Source organism: Pristiophorus japonicus, chromosome 3, assembly GCF_044704955.1.
Source record: "Pristiophorus japonicus isolate sPriJap1 chromosome 3, sPriJap1.hap1, whole genome shotgun sequence".
Taxonomy (NCBI): Eukaryota; Metazoa; Chordata; class Chondrichthyes; family Pristiophoridae; genus Pristiophorus; species Pristiophorus japonicus.
The window spans coordinates 14,476,424-14,502,110 of NC_091979.1; the positions used below are offsets into that span (position 1 = coordinate 14,476,424).

General features: G+C 52.2%; 1 protein-coding gene across 5 annotated transcripts in view; it reads right to left on the reverse strand.

Moving 5' to 3' along the window:
- The window catches only part of LOC139259659 (desmin-like), a 56,654-nt gene that overhangs the window by 7,037 nt on the left and 23,930 nt on the right, over positions 1-25,687 (reverse strand). For all 5 annotated transcript variants that reach the window (XR_011592625.1, XR_011592624.1, XR_011592622.1 and 2 more), the window contains exons 2-8: positions 17,864-17,924; positions 16,114-16,209; positions 13,373-13,534; positions 11,574-11,699; positions 8,102-8,322; positions 5,244-5,287; positions 5,043-5,128 (exon numbers count right to left, since the gene is read on the reverse strand). Coding sequence is in view for 1 of the 5 variants with exons in the window: in XM_070875193.1 (XP_070731294.1) it covers positions 5,043-5,128; positions 5,244-5,287; positions 8,102-8,322; positions 11,574-11,699; positions 13,373-13,534; positions 16,114-16,209; positions 17,864-17,924 (796 nt within the window). In the remaining 4 variants the exon portion in view is untranslated. The remainder of the gene's footprint in view (positions 1-5,042; positions 5,129-5,243; positions 5,288-8,101; positions 8,323-11,573; positions 11,700-13,372; positions 13,535-16,113; positions 16,210-17,863; positions 17,925-25,687) is intronic.

The following is a 25,687-nucleotide window of genomic DNA, read 5'->3' on the forward strand; positions in this document are numbered from 1 at the left end:
CGCCCAGCACGCTGAACTGTCCGCTGTGGTGTACGTTGTCACACGCCCCAAAGAATTCCCTACCCCATACACGATTTGCTCGGACAATATGTTCACATGCAATTCGTGTACAGAGTACCTGGCTATCTGTTCCCATCGCGGATACACATCGGCAAACGGGAGACCCCTGGCAATTAAACCCTTACTGGAAAAGATCATGACAGCCGTGGGGGAGGAAGGGAAGGTCTGTATACATAAAGTGAAGGCGCATTCCACCACTGAACCCCGTAGTGAGGGAAACCAGCAGGCTGACATGTTGGCCAAGCAGGGTACCCGCACGGGCAAGCTCTGGGATCCGTACAACCCAGGCCCCATCGCAGCAGTCAGGGGCAGGATTGGGACAGCAGGGAGGGCAGGGGTAGCATTGCCCCCGGACCTGAAAACGGTTCAGACCCAAGACCCCGTCCTCAAAACTGTCCTGAACACTCTAGCTAAAGGAGAAAAGGATAGACGGCCCGTACGGCACCGCAGCGATTGCCATTAAAGAAGGCATGCTGTTCAGGGGGCAGCAATGGGTAGTACCGCAACAACACCGGAGAGAATTCCTCCAGCTGGCCCACGAGGGTCCAGGAGCAGGACACCCCAGACCTGAGACCACCTGGCAATGAGTGGAACAGGCAGGGTGGTGGCCAAGACTCAGGGAAGATGTCCGCGAGTTCTGCGCTAGCTGTTTGGTGTGCGCTGCCAACAACCCCGACCCCGCAGAAAAGGGAGGTGTCTATGGGACATATCAGGAGGGTGGGGGAGGACCCTGGCAGTCGATCCAGGTCGATTACATCGGGCACCTACCCACTGCCCAGGGAGGCTACAAGTACTGCCTAGTGTTGGTGGACGTGTTCACCAAATGGGTGGAAGCCTTCCCATGCCGAACAGCCACTGCCCTGGGAACAGCCAGGATCCTGGCCAGGGACGTGTTCTCCCGATTGGGGACTACCACAGTACGTGGAGTCCGACCAAGGGAGCCACTTCACCGGGCAGGTGATGCAGGAGATCCTTAAGGTGCTCGGCATCGAGGGGAAATGGCATGTCGCCCACAACCCGCAGTCATCCGGGCCTGTGGAGCGTTTAAACTGCACTATAAAGGAAAGGTTACGTAAGGAGACGGGGGAACTCACCCAAGAAGTGGGTAGAGGTCTTGCCACTGGTCCTTATGGGGATCTGGGCCAGCCCGTCAAAGAGCACGGGGTACTCCCCGTATGAGCTCATGACCGGCAGAGCCATGCGAACCCCCACCCATTACTACCCCCGGTACTCACAGAAGGTCAGCTTAGGGAAGCGAGCCGGGACAGCTTTGTCAGGAATCTGTTTGAACACCTGAAACACATTCACTGGCAGGCTGCTAGCAACATGGGAAAACAGCATCGGAGCAACCGACTGCTGCTAGAACCCCGCAAACACCACGAATGGGAGATAGGAGACCGGGTCATGGTAAGGAACTAGTCGGGTAGGGGCTTTTGAAGCACTGTACATGGGGCCGTACCACACTGTTGACAAGGCAAGCCCCATGGTCTATGCCGTAAGGATGCCCCTCCGTCCAAAGTGGTTCCACATAAACCAGTGTAAACTGTTTAACCCCGAGATAGCTGCTAAACGTAAGGGACAGCCGGGAACCGGGAACCGTTCTGGGGACAGGGATCCCCAGCCAACAGCCCCCGACTGTGGAGATCCCACAGGGGACGTGGCAGACCCACAGACTGTACCTAGAGGGGCGGTGAACTGTATTACTGGAGGAGCTGTTCCCCCCAATCATTTGGGACTCGGACGCACCCCGAGTAGTCAGAGCCTTAAGCAGGACTCCCAGCACACCATGGCCGAAGACACCGTGGTCACCAGCGCTCCAATTTCAGTGGTTCAGCCCCGGGAGGTCGACCATCCGCAAAAGAGCACCTCAGGTCAGGGATCAGTCTGCGGGAAAGGGACCCCCAGCCAGTAGCCTTGGGCAGTGAGGGACTCCCAGGAGAGGTAGTGGTGGACCAGCCACCAACTGAGAGGCCCCAGCCTGGAGCCCCCGACTGTGCAGAACCCTCAGTGAACGAAATGAACCATGCAGAACCTTCAGTGAATGAAATGAACCATACAGAACCCTCAGTGAATGAAATGAACCATACAGAACCCTCAGTGAACGAAATGAACCATGCAGAACCCTCAGTGAATGAAATGAACTTTGCAGCCACCCCTAAAGGGGCAGTGTGCTGTTGCAACGGAGGGGCAGTTCCCCCGATAATGTGGGACTCAGACCCACAACCGGTCAGAACACTCCGGGTCCTGTGGTCCAGACCGCCTTACCGCCGGCCATGCAGGCAGCTCAGAGACCCCAGAAGAAAAGAGAAGGACAGGGATTTACCTGGCCACCCGGAGAACATAAGAACATAAGAATTAGGAACAGGAGTAGGCCATCTAGCCCCTCGAGCCTGCTCCGCCATTCAACAAGATCATGGCTGATCTGGCCGTGGACTCAGCTCCACTTACCCGCCCGCTCCCCATAACCTTTAATTCCCTTATTGGTTAAAAAATCTATCTATCTGTGATTTGAATACATTCAATGAGCTAGCCTCAACTGCTTCCCTGGGCAGAGAGTTCCACAGGTCGGGTGGCAGATGTAGATAATAGTACGATATGAGTTTAAGAATGTTTAAGAGTTTAGTTTTTAGAGTAAGATTAAGAGTGTAATGATTTCAGGTCACCACGACCTCAAGAAGAACCACGCGTAGAGAACTAGTGAAACAAATATAAAAATAGGGTCGGTTATGTAAGACTTTCGGCCGGCAGCTGGTGCCCTACTAGTGACCGAGACCTGGTAGTATTTGGGAAGGCGTGGAAGAGTAAGAATCCACCTCTACAGCTATTAAAGGAGGCACTTGCGACACGTACCGAATAGTATTTGGGGGGGAAAGAAAAGACCCCACCTTTGCAGTCATTAGAGGAGACACTCCAAAGACGTAAAGGTTTTGTGGTAAAAAGGGAAGCAAAGAAGGTTAAGGGGAGAGTTAGTAGAGGCGTTCAAAACCACAAAGGGTTTTGATGGAGTGAATAACAAGAAACTGTTTCCAGTAGCAGCAGGGTGACCAGATGTCACCGATTTAAGATCATTGACAAATGAACCGGGGGTGGGGGTGGGGGGGAAAGGTGTGGGGGGTGTGGGGAGGCGCGGAGATGAGGAGATTATTTTGACTAAGCAAGTTGGAAAGGGCGGTGGGAGCAGATACAATAGTAACTTTCAAAAGGGAATTGGATAAATACTGGGAGGAGAAACAATTTGTTGGGGGGAATGGACCAATAGGATCGCTCTTTCCAAGAGAAGGCACAGGCACGATGGGCCGAATGGCCTCTTTCTGTGCTGTCTGATTGTATGATCCCAAAATATCTCAACCTGTAGCAAGATAATACCGAATGAATAATGAAAGGCTCTCGAATTCGCCAAAAAATGTTTTTTAGTCAGCTGTTGCCTTTTTAAAGCCAGTTGCCCCCAAAAATTCATGTGATTATTTGACGTAAAATGGGTGCCACGCAGACCAATATAGCACTGGCACTGACTGCGCCCAATCTGTGCAGGTTCTGATCCCACTAAATTCACCAGGGGCCCTTTTTGTTATCTAAGAACATAAGAAACACGAGAGTTAGGAGCAGGAGTCGGCCATTCGGCCCCTCGAGCCTGCTCCACCATTCAGTGAGATCATGGCTGAACTTCAACCTCAACTCCACTTTCCCGCCCGATCCCCATATCCCTTGATTGCCTTACAGAGTCCAAAAATCTATCGCTCTCCTCATATACTCAACGACTGAGTATATGAGGAGAATATACTCAAAGACTGAGCCTCCACAGCCCTCTGGGGTAGAGAATTCCAAAGATTCACCTCCCTCTGAGTGAAAAAGTTTCTCCTCATCTCAGTCCTAAATGGCCGTCCCCTGTGTGACCCCTGGTTCTAGGCTCCCCAGCCAGGGGAAATAGCTTCCTGCATCTACCCTGTTAGGCCCTCAATACCTTTCAACGAGTTCAGCTCTCTTTCTCTAAACTCTGGGGAATATCGGCCGAGTCCAATCTCCCCTCATCGGACAATCCTCCCATCCCAGAAATCAGCCTGGTGAACCTTCGTTGCATCACATCGACGCATCCCGATCGCCCGGCCTCTTAAATATGTAAATTAGGGGCCTGAGGCCTGTTGAATTAGATGTCAGGAGGAGGTTCTTTTCCCAGAGAATCATCATAGGCAGTCCCTCGAAATCGAGGAAGACTTGCTTCCACTCTTAAAATGAGTCCTTAGGTGGCTGAACAGTCCAATACGGGAACCACAGTCCCTGTCACAGGTGGGACAGACAGTGGTTGGAGGAAAGGGTGGGTGGGACTGGTTTGCCGCACGCTCCTTCCGCTGCCTGCGCCTGGTTTCTGCACGCTCTCGGCGACGAGACTCGAGGTGCTCAGCGCCCTCCCGGATGCACTTCCTCCACTTAGGGCGGACTGGTCTTTGGCCAGGGACTCCCAGGTGTCGGTGGGGATGTTGCACTTTATCAGGGAGGCTTTGAGGGTGTCCGTGAAGCGTTTCCTCTGCCCACCTGGGGCTCGCTTGCCGTGTAGGAGTTCCGAGTGGAGCGCTTGCTTTGGGACTCTGGAACAGGTTGCCCTCTCACACGGTCGACAGATTCACTGAATTCCTTCCAGATTCCGCTTGAGGCGGGATGTCACGTCTTACATGGGGATGGTACTGCAGCAAAATTCAGGGCCAGAGTGACCTCCTGGATTAGTTTCCATCGCCTGGACTCTCTACCCCAGAGAGTTGTGGAGGCTCAGTCATTGAGTGTGTTCAAGACGGAGAACAATAGATTTTTGGACTCTGTAAGACAATCGAGGGATAATGGAGACAGTGCAGGAAAGTAGAGTTGAGGCAGAAGATCAGCCATGATCTCACTGAATGGCGGAGCAGGCTCGAGGGGCCGAATGGCCGACTCCTGCTCCTAACTCTCGTGTTTCTTGTGTTCTCCCTCTCTGGCACTCCGAACACTCTCACCTCTCCGTCCCTCGTTTCGTAGGTCTTGATGGTCACGGTCTTCTTGGTGTGGACTTCAGCATGGCGAGGCTGATCAGGGCTGGTCTCTGGAACGGAAACACCTCAGAGTTACTCACACGCTTCCGAATCACGGCTGGGGGTGGGTGGGGGGGCGGTGCAATACTAGCGCGACATTGTGAACCCAATCCCTGGGGTACCTACCTCTGAAACTCAGTGACGAAAACGTCTGAACCGGCAACACAATCCTGGAGCAAAATACAAAAAGAATAATCACACAGTGCCAGTACTGCAGGTCAGTAAAGGTGCACAGCACCGACTACGTAAGGGACTTCAGTCAGGTATGTTTGAAAATTAAAGCCCAGAAATCCCGTCCTCCCCTGGTCCGTACGGAGTGTGTACCAACCCGGGGAGGCATCACAAAAGCCGCTTTTTAAGCGCACAATGCGCATACGCTGAAAACCGTTTTTTCTGATGTGACAAGCTGGAGCTCGACAGATCCAATGCATATTGGCTGCGAGGACATTTGCAAGGGCAAGATTGCGGGACTTACCCATATCCTGCCCAGCAAATGTCCTCAAAACTCTCGCGGCCTAATAAAAGCAGGCACTTGGCCTACTGTTACAGGTGTAAAAGTTTTAAAACATACAATAACATTGTTAAATAACATTTTAAAAACACATGTTATTGTTAAATACCCTCCCCACTACAGTAAGTTTATTTTAAGTCATAATTAAAAAAAACATTTTTTTAAATGGGAAAAATGTATATTTTTTAAAATACATAAATAACTTTAATTTAAATTAATAAAAATAGGTAGTGCATTTTTTCTATCTTTTACTATTTTTGATTAGTGTTTTGGGTGTTCTTACGGAGTTCCCTTTATTATGAATGAGAACATACTTTACCTTGATTGGCTGCCCAGAGCCATGTGACTGCAGCTCCTGCCCTGCGCATATGCCGACGTGCATGCGCTGCAACGCGCAGTCAGTGGAGGCCTCAGGACCGGGAACTCGCGTGGGCCCAGCAGGAACAGGTAGGTGCACATTGCTTTTCTAAAATCTATTCGAACGCCCGCAGGAAGGGGAAACCGGGATCTCTGGGACTCACTGTTTTTTTTATGCACAGCAGCAGTCTGAATTGTTTTTAAAGAGTATGTGAGGGATTTTAGGCCATTGAGCCCCATTCGACCCAGAGGGTAGAAATTGGACTCCTTTGCACCTCTCGTTAGCGCCTCCAGGGGGCGATATCAGGGCGCAGCGAGATCACGGGCGCCCGCCAACTTGCAGAGCGAGGTAGGGCTGGCGCTAGACATTGCCGCCTCGATCTCCTGCGCTCCTGGATATCGTGACCTCATCCGGTGCGCAGCGCCGCCCCTTACCGCCTGGAATGCAATATTAGCTCCCGCCCCCTGCAGAGCCACATGGGCCTCAACAACGGCAGCTACAGGGGGGGGTTGTGACCTCGGCCGGCCGTTTGGGGAGCGACATTTAAAGGCAGCGGTGGTCGGGGAGGCCGGATTTTATTCTGGGCGCTGTGTGCTGGGGATTTTTTTTCAATTATTCCCATCCTGCGATTCAGCAGCCCTGCACGCTCTTCTGTCAGCTGTGGCTCAGTGGGCAGCACCCTCGCCTCTGAGTCAGAAGGTTGTGGGTTCAAGTCCCACTCCAGGGACTTGAGCACATAACTCCAGGGTGACGTTCCCAGTGCAGTGCTGAGGGAGTGCTACACTGTCGGAGGGGCAGTACTGAGGGAGTGCTACACTGTCAGAGGGGCAGTACTGAGGGAGCATCGCACTGTCGGAGGGGCAGTACTGAGGGAGTGCCACACTGTCGGAGGGGCAGTACTGAGGGAGCGCCGCACTGTCAGAGGGGCAGTACTGAAGGAGTGCCGCACTGTCAGAGGGGCAGTGCTGAGGGAGTGCCACACTGTCGGAGGGGCAGTATTGAGGGAGCGCCGCACTGTCAGAGGGGCAGTACTGAAGGAGTGCCGCACTGTCGGAGGGGCAGTACTGAGGGAGTGCCGCACTGTCGGAGGGGCAGTACTGAGGGAGCGCAGTACTGAGGGAGTGCCGCACTGTCGGAGGGGCAGTACTGAGGGTGTGCCGCACTGTCGGAGGGGCAGTACTGAAGGAGCGCCGCACTGTCGGAGGGGCAGTACTGAGGGAGTGCCGCACTGTCGGAGGGGCAGTACTGAAGGAGTGCCGCACTGTCGGAGGGGCAGTACTGAGGGAGTGCCGCACTGTCGGAGGGGCAGTACTGAGGGAGCGCCGCACTGTCAGAGGGGCTGTACTGAAGGAGTGCCGCACTGTCAGAGGGGCAGTACTGAGGGAGTGCCGCACTGTCGGAGGGGCAGTACTGAGGGAGCGCAGTACTGAGGGAGTGCCGCACTGTCGGAGGGGCAGTACTGAGGGAGTGCCGCACTGTCGGAGGGGCAGTACTGAAGGAGCGCCGCACTGTCGGAGGGGCAGTACTGAGGGAGTGCCGCACTGTCGGAGGGGCAGTACTGAGGGAGTGCCGCACTGTCGGAGGGGCAGTACTGAGGGAGTGCCGCACTGTCAGAGGGGCAGTACTGAGGGAGCGCCGCACTGTCGGAGGGGCAGTACTGAGGGAGCGCCGCACTGTCGGAGGGGCAGTACTGAGGGAGTGCCGCACTGTCGGAGGGGCAGTACTGAGGGAGTGCCGCACTGTCGGAGGGGCAGTACTGAGGGAGTGCCGCACTGTCGGAGGGGCAGTACTGAGGGAGTGCCGCACTGTCGGAGGGGCAGTACTGAGGGAGTGCCGCACTGTCGGAGGGGCAGTACTGAGGGAGTGCCGCACTGTCGGAGGGGCAGTACTGAAGGAGTGCCGCACTGTCGGAGGGGCAGTACTGAGGGAGTGCCGCACTGTCGGAGGGGCAGTACTGAGGGAGTGCCGCACTGTCGGAGGACGGGAGAAGTACGAATTCTGATCTCGGTCTCGGCAGGCTGGGTGCCAGCCCCCTTTGCGAGGGGTGAAAGGTCAAGTGTTCGCCCCTCTGCCACCCCCCCACCCATGGGTCCGCGCGGGCGGGGTACGACGCACCTGCTCTCTTCCCCTTCCAGCAGCTTCCTGTAGGTGGCGATCTCCACGTCGAGCGCCATCTTGACGTTGAGCAGGTCCTGGTACTCGCGGAGGTGCCTCGCCATCTCGTCCTTCAGGTGCCGGATCTCCTCCTCCAGCCGTGCGATGGTGTCGTTGTATCCCGCCGCCTCGCCCACGAACCTCTCCTCCATTTCCCGCATCTGACGCATCAACGACTCGTTCTGCCGGAAGGAGAGACGGTTCAGACCGCCGCGATTACCGAGTGTCCGCGCACAGCGCATTATCACGGGGGATCGAAATCGGGCTTCACTGAATAAAATATCGGGATCTGATCGACACTACGTGGGTATTACGTAAGAAATAGGAGCAGGAGTAGGCCATTCGGCCCATCGAGCCTGCTCCGCCATTTAATACTATCATGGTTGATCTGATCATGGACTCAGGCCCATGATTCCGGAGGTGACAGGGTTGACTTATGAGGAAAGGTTGAGCAGGTTGGGCCTCTACTCATTGGAATTGGAAGAATGAGAGGTGATCTTATTGAAACATATAAAATTCTGAGGGGGCTTGACAAGGTGGATGTAGAGAGGATGTTTCCACTGATGGGGGAGACTGGAACTAGAGGCCATAATCTTAGAATAAGGGGCCGCCCATTTAAAACTGAGATGAGAAGGAATTTCTTCTCTCAGAGGGTTGTAAATCTGTGGAATTTGCTGCCTCAGAGAGCTGTGGAGGCTGGGATATTGAATATATTTAAGACAGAGATAGACAGTTTCTTAACCGATAAGGGATTAAGGGGTTATGGGGAGCGGGCAGGGAAGTGGACTCGAGTCCATGATCAGATCAGCCATGATGGCATTAAATGGCGGAGCAGGCTCGAGGGGCCGTATGGCCTATTCCTGCTCCTATTACTCATGTTTTTATGTTCTTATGTTCCCTGCCCACTCCCCATAACCCCTTATCCCCTTATCGGTTAAGAAACTGTCTATCGCTCTTAAATTTATTTAATGTCCCAGCTTCCACAGCTCTCTGAGGCAGCGAATTCCACAGATTTACAACCCTCTGAGAGAAAAAGTTCCTCCTCATCTCAGTTTTAAATGGGCGGCCCCTTATTCTAAGATCATGCCCCCTAGTTCTAGTCTCCCCCATCAGTGGAAACATCCTCTCTGCATCCACCTTGTCAAGCCCCCTATTAATGTACAAACCGGCCAGCAGCTTGTGGCGAGGGAGAGATACTCCACTAACATTTGGCAGATGGAGTATAATGTGGGAAAATGTGAGGTTCTCCAATTTGGTAGGAAAAATAAAAAAGCAAATTATTATTTAAATGGAGAGAGATTACAAAGTGCCGCAGTACAGAGAGACCTGGGGGTCCTTGTGCATGAAACACAAAAAGTTAGTATGCAGGTACAGCAAGTGATCAGGAAGGCAAATGGAATATTGGCCTTTATTGCAAGGGGGATAGAGTATAAAAGCAGAGAAGTCCTGCTACAACTGTACAGGGTATTGGTGAGGCCACACCTGGAGTACTGCGTACAGTTTTGGTCTCCTTATCTCTTTGATCCAGCTTTTGTCCATCTGCCGTAATTTCTTCTTATTTGGCTCGGTGTCAAATGTATTTGTTTTATCTCTTAACACTCCTGTAAGCAGCTTGGAATTCTCTGCCCCAGAGAGCTGTGGAGGCTGGGTCATTGAATATATTTAAGGCGGAGATAGACAGATTTTTGAGCGATAAGGGAGTGAAGGGTTATGGGGAGCGGGCGGGGAAGTGGAGCTGAGTCCATGATCAGATCAGCCATGATCTTATTGAATGGCGGAGCAGGCTCGAGGGGCCGTATGGCCTACTCCTGCTCCTATTTCTTATGTTCTTATGTTTTACTACGTGAAAGGCGCTATATAAATGCAAGTTGTTGTTATGGTAAATCAATCTTTTTTTGCACTCTCTTCATTTCTTTCTCACCCTGATTTGACTCTAATTCTCCCTCCTTCTCAGTTCCTCCTCAGTTTATTTCCCAATCCTGTAATCCCACTGATTAAGGAGACAGACCGTTGTCCCGTTGGTCACCGAGGTCACAGATAACCCGTTGTCGCTTACTGCCCCGTTACCAGCTCGCACTGCCGGCAAGTGTCAGGGCAAAAAGTTTAAAGGCTAACCGTGTGCGAGCCAGTCTAACCAACGGGGAACGCCGTGAGATGCCTAACTCCAGCAAAATCTGGGCCATACTATTGGCACTGAGACAGGCCCAACAGGTCCGTGCCGGTGTTTATGCTCCACACCAACCCCCTCCCACCCCTCTTCATCTCACCCCATCAACATATCCTTCTATTCCCTTCTCCCGCATGTGTTTATCCAGCTTCCCCTTAAATACATCGATACTATTCGCCTCAACCACGCCCTGTGGCAACGAGTTCCACAGTCTCACCACTCCCTGGGTGAAGAAGTTTCTCCTGAATTCCCGATTGGATTTATTAGTGGCTGTCTTATATTTATGGTCCCTAGTTTTGGTCTCCAACACAACAACAACAACAACTTATATTTATATAGCCCTTTAACGAAGTGAAATGTTCCAAGGCGCTTCACAGGAGTGTTATGAGACTAAATATTTGACACCGAGCCGCATAGGTAGAAATGAGCATGGGTGACCAAAAGAGTAGAACGATTGCTATACTTTTACCCCTTCAAACTCTTTCACAATTGTAAAGACCTCTATCAGGTCACCCCTCTTCTATTTTGGATTTTCGAGAGAAGTCTGTTCAGTTTTTCCTGAAAGGTGTAAGCTCTCGGGTCTGGTACCATCCTTGTTAATCTTTTTTGCACCTTCTCTGGTGCCTCGATACCCTCTCTGTAATACCGAGACCCAGAACTGTGTACAATTGAATGCTGTAATTAACCCTTTACACATATTGTCCATTCCATCTGCATTTGATTAATGTTGGTAAATTATTGAATGGGATAATTCACCCTTAGCTCATTGCGTAGCACACTTTTGAGCCTGAGTCAGAAGATTGTGGGTTCAAGTCCCACTCCAGGAACTTGAGCGCAAAAAATCTGGGCCGACACTCCCAGTGCAGTGCTGAGGGAGCGCCGCACTGTCGGAGGTGCCGTCTTTTGGATCAAACGTTAAACCGAGACCCCCGTCTGTTCTCTCAGGTGCATTATTCGGAGAAGAGCAGGGGGAGTGCTCGCCAGCGTCCTGAGGACCGATATTTATCCCTCAACCAACATCGCTGGACCAACTGATGACCCGGTCATTATCCCGTTGCTGTTTGTGGGAGCTTGCTGTGCACAAGTTTGGCTGCCGCGTTTCCCACAATTCAACAGTGACTGCGCTCTAAAAAAAGTACCTCATTGGATGTAAAGCGCTTTGGGACGTCCGGTGGTCGGTGAAAGGCGCTATATAAATGCGAGACTTTCCTCTTCCCTTTACGATTACCGGCGGGGATTCAGCGACAGAGACCGGCAAATACTCACGGAGCCTTTGAGGGCATCGATCTCGCAGGTATAGGTCTGAATCTGGTGGCGGTATTCCATCACTTCCTGTTTGGCCTGTCGCAAGGCGTCATTGTGTTTGACCGCATTCTGATTCAAATCGGTGACCTGCGAACGAAAGCACTCAGGTGAAAGCTTTTCCTGCGGCCACAAGCCTGCCCCATCACCTGCCCCCTCCTCCTTTATTCATGGCAAACGAGCCAAATGTGAGCAGAGGAAACGTTACAAGGACACCCGCAAAGCCTCCCTGATAAGGTGCAACATCCCCACCGACACCTGGGAGCCCCTGGCCAAATACCGTCCTAAGTGGAGGAAGCGCATCCGGGAGGGCACTGAGCACCTCGAGTCTCGTCGCCAAGAGCATGCAGAAAGCAAGCGCAGGCAGCGGAAAGAGCATGCAGCAAACCTGTCCCACCCACCCTTTCCCTCAAGGACTATCTGTCCCACCCGTGACAGGGACTGTGGTTCTCGTATTGGATGTTCAGCCACCTAAATGTTAAGAGTGGAAGCAAGTCTTCCTCGATTCCAAGGGACTGCCTATGATATGTATCCACACTACTACAGGTTGAACCCCTCTATCCGGAACCCTCGGGACCTGGCCTGTGCCGGATAAGGGATTTTTTTTCCGGACAAGGGGTGGTCACGTTAAATTGGGTGGCACAGGTGCTGAGCAAGGGGATATCGGGCTTGGCTGGCTTGGAGCTGGAAGTGCGGCAGAGAGATCATGGGGGTGGAGGGAGCGTTGGATCGCGGGGTCAGGCCAGCGATTGCGGGAGTCGGCAGCGAGGAAGGATTTCAATTTGTTCATATCGGAGTTCTGCGCATGCGCCACCCGGTGGCCGGGAATGGTTCCAGACGAGGGGTGGTTCCGGATAAGGGAGTTCTGGATCAGGGAGGTTCAACCTGTACCAGGGACTTGAGTACAGAAAAATCCAGGCTGACACTCGTAGTGCAGTGCTGAGGGAGTGCTGCACTGTGGGAGGTGCCGTCTTTCAGATGAGACGTTAAACCGAGGCCCCATCTGCTCTGTCAGGTGGATGTAAAAGATCCCATGGCGACTATTCTGAAGAAGAGCATGGGAGTTCTCCCTGATGTCCTGGGCCAATATTTATCCCTCAATCAACATAACAAAAAAATAGATGATCTGATCATTATCACATTGCTGTTTGTGGGAGCTTGCTGTGCGGCGATTGGCTGCCGCGTTTCCCACATTACTACAGCGACTACACTCCAAAAGTACTTCATTGGCTGTAAAGCACTTTGAGACGTCCTGAGGTTGTGAAAGGTGCTATATAAATGCAAGTCTTTCTTTCTTAGTTTTTCATCTGCCGACGTTCTGGTATCCGAATGGGAAGACGACTAAAGATTGACCCTCAGGCTTCCCCAGTTTGGACTTGTCCACGCTCTCATAGAATAGTACAGCACAGAGGGAGGCCATTCGGCCCATCGAATATGCACCAGGAAATCTGTGCTCGAACAGGGACCTGAATACTGGCCCCTCGGGTTGAAAGTCCGATGCCCTACCGACTGTGCGATCCTGGCAAAGAGCGGTGGAGTATTCTGTATTCTGGCACCGATCCCGCTACCTCTCAGATGCTGAGCGAGCACTTACCATTTGAGCTAGATCCCCCGCTCTGCGTAATCAGTTGTTACGCACATATCCCTCCCCTCCTCCACTCCCCCTTCCGCTCCCCCCTCCGCTCCCCCCACCCCCTCGCATCCCCCAGCCCCCCCAACCCTGCGTTGTCGCCGTGTAACGGTGAGATGCGCCCACCACCAACCTTCGACTTGTACCACTCCTCGGCCTCCTGGACGTTCTTGGCCGAGATGGACTCGTACTGAGCGCGGATGTCGCGCAGGGCGGCGGTGAGGTCAGGCTTGGACATGTCCACCTCCACCTGGACCTGTTGCTCCTGGAGCTGGGCCTGCAGCTCACGCAGTTCCTGTAAACCAGTAACGAAGGCGGGGGAAGGAAAGAGACACTCGTAAAACAATTTAGAAAAAATAAATTGGCGGAGCTCCCGTGGCATTGCTCGGTTCAAGTGGGAAGGACGCGCAGCTGTGCAAAGGCAGCGGTTTCGCACACTTCATCCACCTTCCCATGAGCAAGGCCACGAGGGACTCCATAGTGTATATAACCATTTTAATCTGTTAAAGAGGCGCACTGTCACATATGCAAATTTCACCAGAATTTATTTTTCAAAAGTGACAGGAAACCAATCATTGTCTGTGAAGCCCATAACTGACCTCAGGATTATTTAGCTTCTAACTTCCATCATGAAGGCACAACAGGGCTACCTTAATCACTGTACCTGCCCCGCTAGTGTTTGATGGGACAGTGTAGAGGGAGATTTACTCTATATCCAACTCGTGCTGTACCTGCCCTGGGAGTGTTTGATGGGACAGTGTAGAGAGAGCTTTACTCTGTATCTAACCCCGTGCTGTATCTGCCCTGGGAGTGTTTGATGGGACAGTGTAGAGGGAGCTTTACTCTGTATCTAACCCCGTGCTGTACCTGCCCTGGGAGTGTTTGATGGGACAGTGTAGAGGGCGCTTTACTCTGTCTCTAACCCCCTGTACCTACCCTGGGAGTGTTTGATGGGACAGTGTAGAGGGAGCTTTACTCTGTCTCTAACCCCCTGTACCTGCCCTGGGAGTGTTTGATGGGACAGTGTAGAGGGAGCTTAACTCTGTATCTAACCCCGTGCTGTACCTGCCCTGGGAGTGTTTGATGGGACAGTGTAGAGGGCGCTTTACTCTGTCTCTAACCCCCTGTACCTACCCTGGGAGTGTTTGATGGGACAGTGTAGAGGGAGCTTTACTCTGTCTCTAACCCCCTGTACCTGCCCTGGGAGTGTTTGATGGGACAGTGTAGATGGAGCTTTACTCTGTAAACAACACACTTAGAATCACAGAAAATTACAGTACAGAAGGAGGCCATTCGGCCCGTCGTGCCTGTGCCGGCTCCTTGAGCGGACTTGCTTCGGTCCACATCCCCATATTTTGTCCGTAACCCTGTAAGCTCCTCATCCTCTAGGACCTGTCCAACTTCCTTTCAGAATTATTAATGGAATCAGCTCCCAGCACCTTTTCAGCAGGAGCACTGCAGATCCCAACATCTCTCCGAGTGAATACAATTCTCCACATCTCCCCTCTCGATCTTTTTCCAGTGATTTTGATTCCATGACCTCTGGTTATTGACCCATTCGCCAGAGGGAATAGTTTTTCTGCACCTACTCTGTCAAAACCGCTCATCATTTTGACAATCTCGATCAGGTCACCATTTAACCTTCTCTGCTCCTGGGAGAACTTCCCTCTCTTTCAACCTCTCCCCACAACTCATGTCCCTCATCCCCACTGCAATGTATTTGCTTCATGGGTTCTTTGCTTAAGAATTCATTGCTATTAAGAACTAGTTGGTTTATTAGCAAAAGGTTTAACAATCACACTACACATTACCAGTTCATCCGCCAAGCTCACAACCACCTGCCTCATCGTGGATCCCCCGAACTCAACTGGCCGGGGTTTTATTGAGTCTTGTGATCATCACGTGACTGACTAAGCCACTCCCAACTCAACAGCTCTACAACTATTTTGAGCATAACTTTAAATCAAGTGCCCCCTTTTGGCGAGGGCACTGGAACCTACACATTTCCAAATAAAACTTTAAAGGAAACTTAAATCACATTAAAATTTGGTTGCCGTGGGTGATGATGCACTCCAGTCCCTCCGGTGCCCACCTCTCGCGGAAGGCCGCGAGCGTACCGGTGGACACCGCGTGCTCCATCTCCAGGGAGACCCTGGCTCGGATGTAACCGCGGAAGAGAGGCAGGCAGTCGGGCTGAACGGCCCCCTCGACCGCCCGCTGCCTGGACCGGCTGATGGCCCCCTTGGCCATGCCCAGGAGCAGTCCTACGAGGAGGCCCTCGGACCTACCCGCTCCCCTCCACACAGGGTGCCCAAAGATCAGGAGTGTGGGACTGAAGTGCAACCAGAATTTGAGGAGCAGCCCCTTCAGATATTGGAATAGGGGCTGCAACCTCACACAACGTACATACACGTGGAACACGGACTCCTCCAGGCCGCAGAAATTGCAGGAGGCCTGGGAGTCCTTGAACCGATTTAAAAAACCGATTGCGCAGGACTGCTGCGTGCAACACCCTCCAGGCCAAGTCCCCAATAAATAGAGGGAGGACTCCCGCGTAGAGTGTACTCCATTGGGGACCCCCGCCTCCTCCGGACGGCCAGATGGTGCGCCGTGGCGTGTCCGGACGGCAGATGAGGATGGCAAAGTGGAGAGTGTGCAGGAGCAGCCTGTACAGGAAACCCCTCCGCGCAGAACTGAAAGGCACGGAGGGGATTTCCCAGAGGCGGCTCAACAGCTCGACAAACCCGTGATCACGCGCACAGGCGCATACGTTACACACCCCAGGGGTGGGGGGGGGGGGGGGAAAGGGGATGGAGAACAGTGTGGGGGAATGATGGTCCCGTCGCTCGCTGAGACTCGCGCGCACGGACTCACCTCCTCGTGCACCTTTTTGAGGAAGGCGATCTCCTCATTGAGCGACTCGATCCTGCGCTCGAGGTCGATGCGAGCCAGGGTAGCAGCGTCGACATCCTGGAAAAGGGAAAGATCACCAGCTGTGGTGGGATTAACTCCCGATTGTCACCGTCACTCAGTAAGTCGACCCCCGCCGCCAGTTGTCTGCGGGCCGTTTATAAATAACCCCAGCGGGACCTTCGAATAAAGACCCTCCCTAGCTCCGGCCCAGAAGCAGAAAGCCAACCAGCCCAGTGGTGGGGTTTAGTCGCTTCGCCCCCGCCCCCTCCCCCCGCAGAGCGATCGGCAGTGAGCCACAACCCTCACTCCCGTTTTGTCCCGGGATTTCGGCAAGCAGAAAGAGCCACCGCCACTTTCTCTCCGTGGCGACGAGGCAATAAATGCCAGCCTCGCCAGCGACGCGCACAACATCCCCAGAATTGCATCTTTGGTGAAACAACAGTGGGCTGTCGCCGTTAGCACCCAGGCTCTCACAGTAACGGTTCCTCCGCATACCTTGCCAGTTCCTTCATCGTCGCTGGGTCAAAATCCTGGAACCCCCTCCCTAACATCACTGTGGGAGCACCTTCACCGCACGGGACTGCAGCGGTTCAAGAAGGCGGCTCACCACCACCTTCTCAAGGGGCAATTAGGGACGGGCGCTAAATGCCGGCCTGGCCAGCGACGCCCACATCCCGTGAACGTATTTTTAATAAAACTACACTGGGTTGTCAGTGATAAGAACATAGCAGGAGTAGGCCATTTGGCCCCTCGAGCCTGCTCCGCCATTCAATAAGATCATGGCTGATCTGATCATGGACTCAGCTCCACTTCCCTGCCCGCTCCCCATAACCCTTCACTCCCTTATCGCTCAAAAATCTGTCGATCTCCGCCTTAAATATATTCAATGACCCAGCCTCCACAGCTCTCTGGGGCAGAGAATTCCACAGATTTACAACCCTCTGAGAGAAGAAATTCCTCCTCTTCTCAGTTTTAAATGGGCGACGCCTTAATTCTGAAACTATGCCCCCCTAGTTCAAGGTTCCCCCACGAGGGGAAACATCCTCTCTGCATACATCTTGTCAAGACCCCTCAGAACCTTATACGTTTCGATAAGATCACGTCTCATTTTTCTAAACTCCAATGTGTAGAGGCCCAACCTACTCAACCTTTCCTCATAAGACAACCCCCTCAGCTCCGGAATCAACCCAGTGAACCTGCTCTGAACTGCCTCCAATGCATGTATATCCTTCCTTAAATGAGGAAACTGCACTAAATAAGGACCCAGACTCTCACGGCGACGGTTTCTTGACCGCTAGCCAGGGAGAGGTTTTCGGGGCGGACAACCGCAGCGCATTGGAGGGCGTGAAGCGCACAGTGTCACTCTCACACTCGGTTAGCGGGGGGGCGGGGGGAAGGGCAACAGGTCCTTGTGCCAGTAGACCCTCTCTGCCCCTTCCTGCCCACCACCCAATCAGATTACAGCCGAGGTCACCAACTCTGGAGGCATCCCTCGAGGTTCCGTCACATGACCTCCCGCCCCCACCCCCGCCATTGGTCACCCGGCATGTCCATCGTCATGGCGCCCCACCATCCCACACCCAATCGGAAATCGGACAGACTCTTTCGTTACCTGATTGGACGATTCTCGGCTGTCCGTCACACCAGACTTTTTAATCCCCATTTGTAAACATCAATAAAGAAAGGTTTGGGATCCGAACGCGAGACTTACGTGTCGGAATGCTGCAAGGTTGTTCTCAGCCTCCTCTTTCAGCTGGATCTCGTCCTGCAATCTGCAAATGAAAATATAAAGCAAAAATGGTCTTGATCTCACTTTTCGCAGAATGACATAACATAACGTAAGAAATAGGAGCAGGAGTAGGCCATACGGCCCCTCGAGCCTGCTCCGCCATTCAATACGATCATGGGATAGACAAGATCGAGGCAGAGAGGTTGTTTCCACTGGTCGGGGAGACTAGAACTAGGGGGCACAGCCTCAAACTACGGGGGAGCTAATTTAAAACCGAGTTGAGAAGGAATTTCTTCTCCCAGAGGGTTGTGAATCTGTGGAATTCTCTTCCCAAGGAAGCAGTTGAGGCTAACTCATTGAATGTATTCAAATCACAGATAGATAGATTTTTAACCAATAAGGGAATTAAGGGTTACGGGGAGCGGGCGGGTAAGTGGAGCTGAGTCCACGGCCAGATCAGCCATGATCTTGTTGAATGGCGGAGCAGGCTCGAGGGGCTAGATGGCCTACTCCTGTTCCTAATTCTTATGTTCTTATGTTCTTATGGCTGATCTGATCTTGGCCTCAACTCCACTTCCCTGCCCGCTCCCCATAACCCTTGACTCCCTTATCGTTCACAAATCTATATCTCCAGCTTAAATATATTCAATGACCCAGCCTCTGGGGGTAGGGAATTCCACAGATTCACGACCCTCTGAGAGAAGAAATTCCTTCTTATCTCCATCTTAAATGGGCGACCCCTTATTCTGAAACTATACCCCCGAGTTCTAGATTCCCCTACAAGGGGAAACATCCTCTCTGAGTCTACCCCATCGAGCCCCCTCAGAATCTTATACGTTATGAGCTTCCAGCTCGCTTCTTTCGAACGACTTTCCCCCTTTCCCTGGGTGTCAGCCGTGGCTCAGTGGGTAGTGCTCTCGGTACCATGTCCCCACACTTTCCTGGTCATGGCAAAGGCATGCGGGCTGCTCCCTCCTCATCTGGTTCTGGGCCTCGTCCTGTTCCTCATCCCAGACCTCACCTCGTCCTCATACAAGGCCAACAGTACTCCTTCTGTAATGTATTTGCTTCATGGGTTCTTTGATTCAGAATTCATAGCAACACATTGCTATTAAGAACTAGTTGGTTTATTAACAAAGGTTTAACAATCACACTACATATTACCAGTTCATCCACCAGGCTCACAACCAACTGCCTCATCGTGCATCCCCCGAACCCAACTAGCTGGGGTTTTATTGAGTCTTGTGAACATCACGTGACTGGCTAAGCCACTCCCAACTCAACAGCTCTACAACTATTTTAAAGTAAAACTATAAATCAAGTTGCCCCCCCTTAAAAGTGGGCATTAGAACCGACAAATATAATCAAATTAAACTTTTAACATTAAAGAATCAAATAAAAATTTGGTTCCCGGGGGGTGATGATGCACTCCAGTCCCTCCAGCGCCCACCTCTCGCGGAAGGCCGCGAGCGTACCGGTGGACACCGCGTGCTCGATTTCCAGAGGCACCCTGGCTCGGATGTAACCATGGAAGAGAGGCAGGAAGTCGGGCTGAACGATCCCCTCGACGGCCCGCTGCCTGGACCGGCTGATGGCCTCCTTGGCCATGCCCAGGAGCAGTCCTACGTGGAGGCCTTCCGACCTGCCCGCTCCCCTCCCCACAGGGTGCCCAAAGATCAGGAGTGTGGGACTGAAATGCAACCAGAATTTGAGGAGCAGCCCCTTCAAATATTGGAAGAGGGGCTTCAACCTCACACATTGAAAATAGACATGGAACACGGACTCCTCCAGACCGCAGAAATTGTAGGCAGCCTGGAAGTCCGAAAACCGACGTGAAAACCGATTGCACGGTACTGCCCCGTGCAATACCCAATAGGCCAAGTCCCCAATAAACAGAGGGAGGATTCCCACGATCAACAGCTCTACAAACCTGTGAGCATCCTCACAGGGGCATACATTACACCCCTCGGAACATAGGAACAGGAGGAGGCCACTCAGCCCTTCGAGCCTGTTCCACCGCTGAATGGAACCATGGCTGATCTGTGACCCAACTCCATATACCCGCCTTTGGCCCATATCCCTTGATACCATTGGTTAACAAAAATCTACCAGTGTCAGATCGAAAATTAACAATTGACCCAGCATCAGTTGTCGTTTGTGGAAGAGAATTCTAATCTTCTACCACCCATTGTGTGTGTAAGTGTTTCCTAATTTCACTCCTGAAAGGTCTGGCTCTAATTTTTAGACTGTGCCCCCTTGTACTCGACTCCCCAACCAGCGGAAATAGTATCTCTCTAACTACCCTATCTGTTCCCCTTAATATCCTGAAAACTTTGACCAGATCACCCCTTAACCTTTTACATTCCAGGGAGAACGACCTTTAATTCGTGTAATCTCTCCTTGTAATTGAACCCCATGGAGTACAGGTCATCATCATCATCGTAGGCAGTCCCTCGGAATCGAGGAAGACTTGCTTCCACTCTTAGAATAAGTCCTTAGGTGGCTGAACAGTCCAATACGAGAACCACAGTCACTGTCACAGGTGGGACAGACAGTGGTTGAAGGAAGGGGTGGGTGGGACTGGTTTGCCACACGCTCCTTCCGCTGCCTGCGCTTGATTTCTGCATGCTCTCGGTGACGAGACTCGAGGTGCTCAGCGCCCTCCCGGATGCACTTCCTCCACTTAGGGCGGTCTTTGGCCAGGGACTCCCAGGTGTCGGTGGGGATGTTGCACTTTATCAGGGAGGCTTCGAGGGTGTCCCTGTAACGTTTCCTCTGCCCACCTTTGGCTCAGTTGCCGTGAAGGAGTTCCGAGCGGAGCGTTTGCTTTGGGAGTCTCGTGTCTGGCATGCGGACAATGTGGCCCACCCAACGGAGCTCGAGTGTGGTCAGTGCTTCGATGCTGGGGATGTTGGCCTGGTCGAGGACGCTAACGTTGGTGCGTCTGTCCTCCCAGGGGATTTGCAGGATCTTGCGGAGGCATCGTTGGTGGTATTTCTCCAGAGACAGGCATCATACTGGTAAATCTACGCTGTGCTCCCTCCAAGGCCTACTCCACATCCTGGGCTTCAGCCTACTGATTGTCAGATGGTCATCTTCAGTTATTTTTGGTGATCATCCACTTGTGAAATAACTTGATCGCAACGTTCCCTTGGCATTCCACGATGGAATCATCTTTCAGGTCCTTCCAAATGCCCTTGAAACCCATCCTATTTTTAACCGTTGATCCCAGCTGTCATCTCAGTAAATCTCCCGCTCTTGTCACCACTGTTTACAGTGTCTATCTCGGAATTGGCTTTCCAACTGCAAACCCAGTAACTGTATGTCCAACCTGTCTGTGTTTACATCCTTCGAGAGGTGTCACCCCTGGCTCAGTGGGCAGCACACTCTTGAGTCATAAAGTTGTGGTTTCAAGTCCCACTTCAGGCCGACACTCCCAGTGCAATGCCGAGGGAGCGCTGCACTGTCAGAGGTGTTGTCTTTCGAATGAGACGTTAAACCGAAGACCCTCTCTGGTGGATGTAAAATTACTCTTACTATTTCGAAGAAGAGCAGGGGAGTTCTCCCCGGTGTCCTGGGGCCAATATTCATCCCTCAACCAAGATCGCTTAAAAACAGATGATCCAGTCATTTATCACATCGCTGTTTGTGGGAGCTTGCTGTGCGCAAATTGATTGACGCATTTCCCAAATTAGTACAGTGACTACACTCCAAAAGTACTTCATTGATAAGGACCCTCAAACAGCAATTTAGTGACGCCAGAAAAAATCGGGTGTGCAGAGCTGTCCCGGGACGCTAAGATCATAAGAACACAAGAAATAGGAGCAGGAGTAGGCCATACTGCCCCTCGAGCCTGCTCCGCCATTTAATATGATCATGGCTGATCCGATCATGGACTCAGCTCCACTTCCCTGCCCGCTCCCCATAACCCCTTATCCACTTATCGCTTAAGAAACTGTCTATTTCTGTCTTAAATTTATTCAATGTCCCGGCTTCCACAGCTCTCTGAGGCAGCGAATTCCACAGAATTACAACCCTCTGAGAGAAGCAATTCCTCCACATCTCAGTTTTAAATGGGCGGCCCCTTATTCTAAGATTATGCCCCCGAGTTCTAGTCTCCCCTATCAGTGGAAACATCCTCTCTGCATCCACCTTGTCAAGCCCCCCTCATAATGTTATACATTTCGATAAGATCACCTCTCATTCTTCTGAATTCCAATGAGTAGAGGCCCAACCTACTCAACCTTCTCTCATAAGTTAATCCCCTCATCTCCAGAATCACTGCAGGTCAGCGAGCACAGAGGGCGATGGGCGAATGGGGCTTGGTTGCTCCATCACCCCTGTGCTCGCCAACCTCCATTGACTTTCGGTTAAACAACGCCTCAATTTTAAAACTCTCAATCCCGGTTTTCAAATCTTCCCATGGCCTCGCCCCCTCCCTAGCCCTGTAACCCCCTCCAGCGCCACAAAGCCCCCACAAGACCTCCGCGCTCCTCCAATTCTGGCCCCTCCCTATCCCCATCATCGGTGGCCGTGCCTTCAGCTGCCTGGGCCCCAAGCTCTGGAATTCCCTCCCTAAACCTCTCTGCCTCTCTTTCCTCCTTTAAGATGCTCCTTAAAAACCTACCTTTGTGACTAAGCTCTCGGTCACCTGTCCGAACATCTCCACATGCAGCTCGGTGTCACATTCTGTTCGATAATCATTCCTGTGAAGCACCTTGGGATGTTTTACCCACATTAAAGGCGTTATATTTGGAATTCTCTACCCCAGAGACCTTTTGATGCTCAGTCGTTGAATATATTTAAGACAGAGATCGCTAAGATTTTTGGGCACTGAGTGAATCAAGGGATAGGGCGGGGAAGTGGTGTAAGATCGGCCATTAACTCATTGAGTGGCGGAGCAGGCTTGTGGCCTACTCCTGCTCCTATTTCTTATGTTCTTATACAAATGCTAGTTGCGTTGTTATAATCAGCAACTTGTATTTATATAGCGCCTTTAACCTAGTGAAATGTCCCAAGGCGCTTCTCAGGAGCAATATGACCTAAAATAATTTGACACATAGGAACATAGAAAATAGGTGCAGGAGTAGGCCATTTGGCCCTTCGAGCCTGCACCGCCATTCAATGAGATCATGGTTGATCATTCACATCAGTACCCCTTTTCCTGCTTTCTCTCCATACCCCTTGATCCTTTTAGCCGTAAGGGCCATATCTAACTCCCTCTTGAATATATTCTAATGAACTTGCATCAACAACTCTCTGCGGTAGTGAATTCCACAGGTTAACAACTCTCTGAGTGAAGAAGTTTCTCCTCATCTCGGTCCTAAATGGCTTACCCCTTATCCTTAGACACAGCCTCTGCCTCCCCCGTCCCCTGGTTCTGGACTTCCCCAACATCGGGAACATTCTTCCTGCATCTAACCTGTCCAGTCCCGTCAGAATTTTATATGTTTCTATGAGATCCCCTCTCATCCTTCTAAACTCCAGTGAATACAGGCCCAGTCGATCTAGCCTCTCCTCATATGTCAGCCCTGCCATCCCGGGAATCAGTCTGGTGAACCTTCGCTGCACTCCCTCAATAGCAAGAACGCCCTTCCTCAGATTAGGAGACCAAAACTGAACACAATATTCAGGTGAGGCCTCACCAAGGCCCTATACAACTGCAGTAAGACTGCACTGCTCCTATACTCAAATCCCCTAGCTATGAAGGCCAACATACCATTTGCCTTCTTCACCGCCTGCTGAACCTGCATGCCAACTTTCAATGACTGATGTACCATGACACCCAGGTCTCGTTGCACCTCCCCTTTTCCTAATCTGCCGCCATTCAGATAATATTCTGCCTTCGTGTTTTTGCCTCCAAAGTGGATAACCTCACACTTATCCACATTATACTGCATCTGCCATGCATTTGCCCACTCACCTAACCTGTCCAATCACCCTGCAGCCTGTTAACATCCTCCTCACAGCATACACCGTCACCCAGCTTTGAGTCATCTGCAAACTTCGAGATATTACACTCAATTCCTTCATCTAAATCATTAATACGACGCCGAGCCATATAAGGAGAAATTAGCGCAGGTGACCCTTTGGTCAAAGAGGTAGGTTTTAAGGAGTGTCTTGAAGGAGGAAAGAGAGGTAGAGAGGCGGAGAGGTTTAGGGAGGGAGTTCCAAAGCTTGGAGCCCAGGCAACAGAAGGCACGGCCACCGATGGTGGAGCGATTATAATCAGGGATGCTCAGGAGGGCAGAATTAGTAGGCTGTGGAGGCCAAGTCAATGAATATATTTAAGAGGGAGAGAGATAGATTTCTAGAAACAAATGGCATCAAGGGGTATGGGGAGAAAGCGGGAACATGGTGTTGAGATAGAGGATCAGCCATGATCATATTGAATGGTGGTGCAGGCTCGAAGGGCCAAATGGCCAACTACTGCTCCTATTTTCTATGTTTCTAATTGTGGGAGGCTAGCCAGGAGTGCATTGGAATAGTCAAGTCTGGAGGTAACAAAGGCATGGATGAGGGCTTCAGCAACGGATGAGCTGAGAAAGGATGGAGACGGGCGATGTTACGGAGGTGGAAATAGGCGGTCTTGGTTATGCTGCGGATATGTGCCCTCACATCTGTTGCGAGGGAAGTGGATGAAGTAGCAATGCAGACGGAGTGGATATTATTATACAGCGATCTCACTCCAGGAACTGGCTCCTGTATCCTTGGGCCTTCCTGTCCTCCCACCAATATACTTCCGGCCCGCACCCAAACTTCACATAACACACAAATAACATCTGGAGGATTCCCTCACCAAAAACACAGCCTGTGCCTCCCCCGCCCGCCCCCCCCGGCTCTCTCTCTGTCACCCCCCCCACTACCCCCCACCCCCAGGTCCTCTCCCTCCACCGCCCCCCCCCCCACCTCACGCCTGGGCCTCTCTCTTCCCCCCAGCCCCCTCCCTCCCCCGCCCCGAGCTCTCTCTCTCTTCCCCCCAAACCACCCCCCCGGGCTCTCTCTCCCCACCCCCCCCAGGCTCTCTCCCCCCATCCCCCCCTCCCCGTCTCTCTCTCTCTCTCCCCCTCCCCCCAAGGTCTCTCTCTCTCTCTCCACCCCCTCCCCCGTCTCTCTCTCTCTCCCCCTTCCCTCCCCCTCGGGCTCTCTCTTCCCCAAAAAACAAAACAAAAAAAGATCTCACCCCTTGCTGAATGTGGAAGTCTGATGTCATGGCATTCGGCACCAAGCACACCGGGACTGACTTTCAGTCCCATCCGTGCGGTGAAAAAGTACGCGGCAGATGGCAATGAGCTGTCCCCTGCCGTTGCCGTGCCAATAAACCCACCCCCACCCCGTCCCCCAGGGGGGGTGGGGGTGGAGAATCAGCCCCCTGGAGTCAGGCGGGAAGTGAGCCCATTGCAAATGGGATCGAGGTCCTCGAGAAAGAAAGAAGACAGACTTGTATTTATATAGCGCCTTTCACAACCACTGGACGTCTCAAAGCGCTTTACAGCCAATGAAGTACTTTTGGAATGTAGTCACTGTTGTAATGTAGGAAATGCAGCAGCCAACTTGCGCCCAGCATGCTCCCACACACAGCAATATGATAACGACCAGATAATCTGTTTTTTGTTACGTTGGATGAGGGATAAATATTGGCCCCAGGACACCGGGGAGAACGCCCCTGCTCTTCTTTGAAATAGTGGCCGTGGGATCTTTTACATCCACCTGAGAGAGCAGACGGAGCATCGGTTTAACGTCTCATTCGAAAGATGTCACCTCCGACAGTGCGGCACTCCCTCAGCACTGCACTGGGAGTGTCAG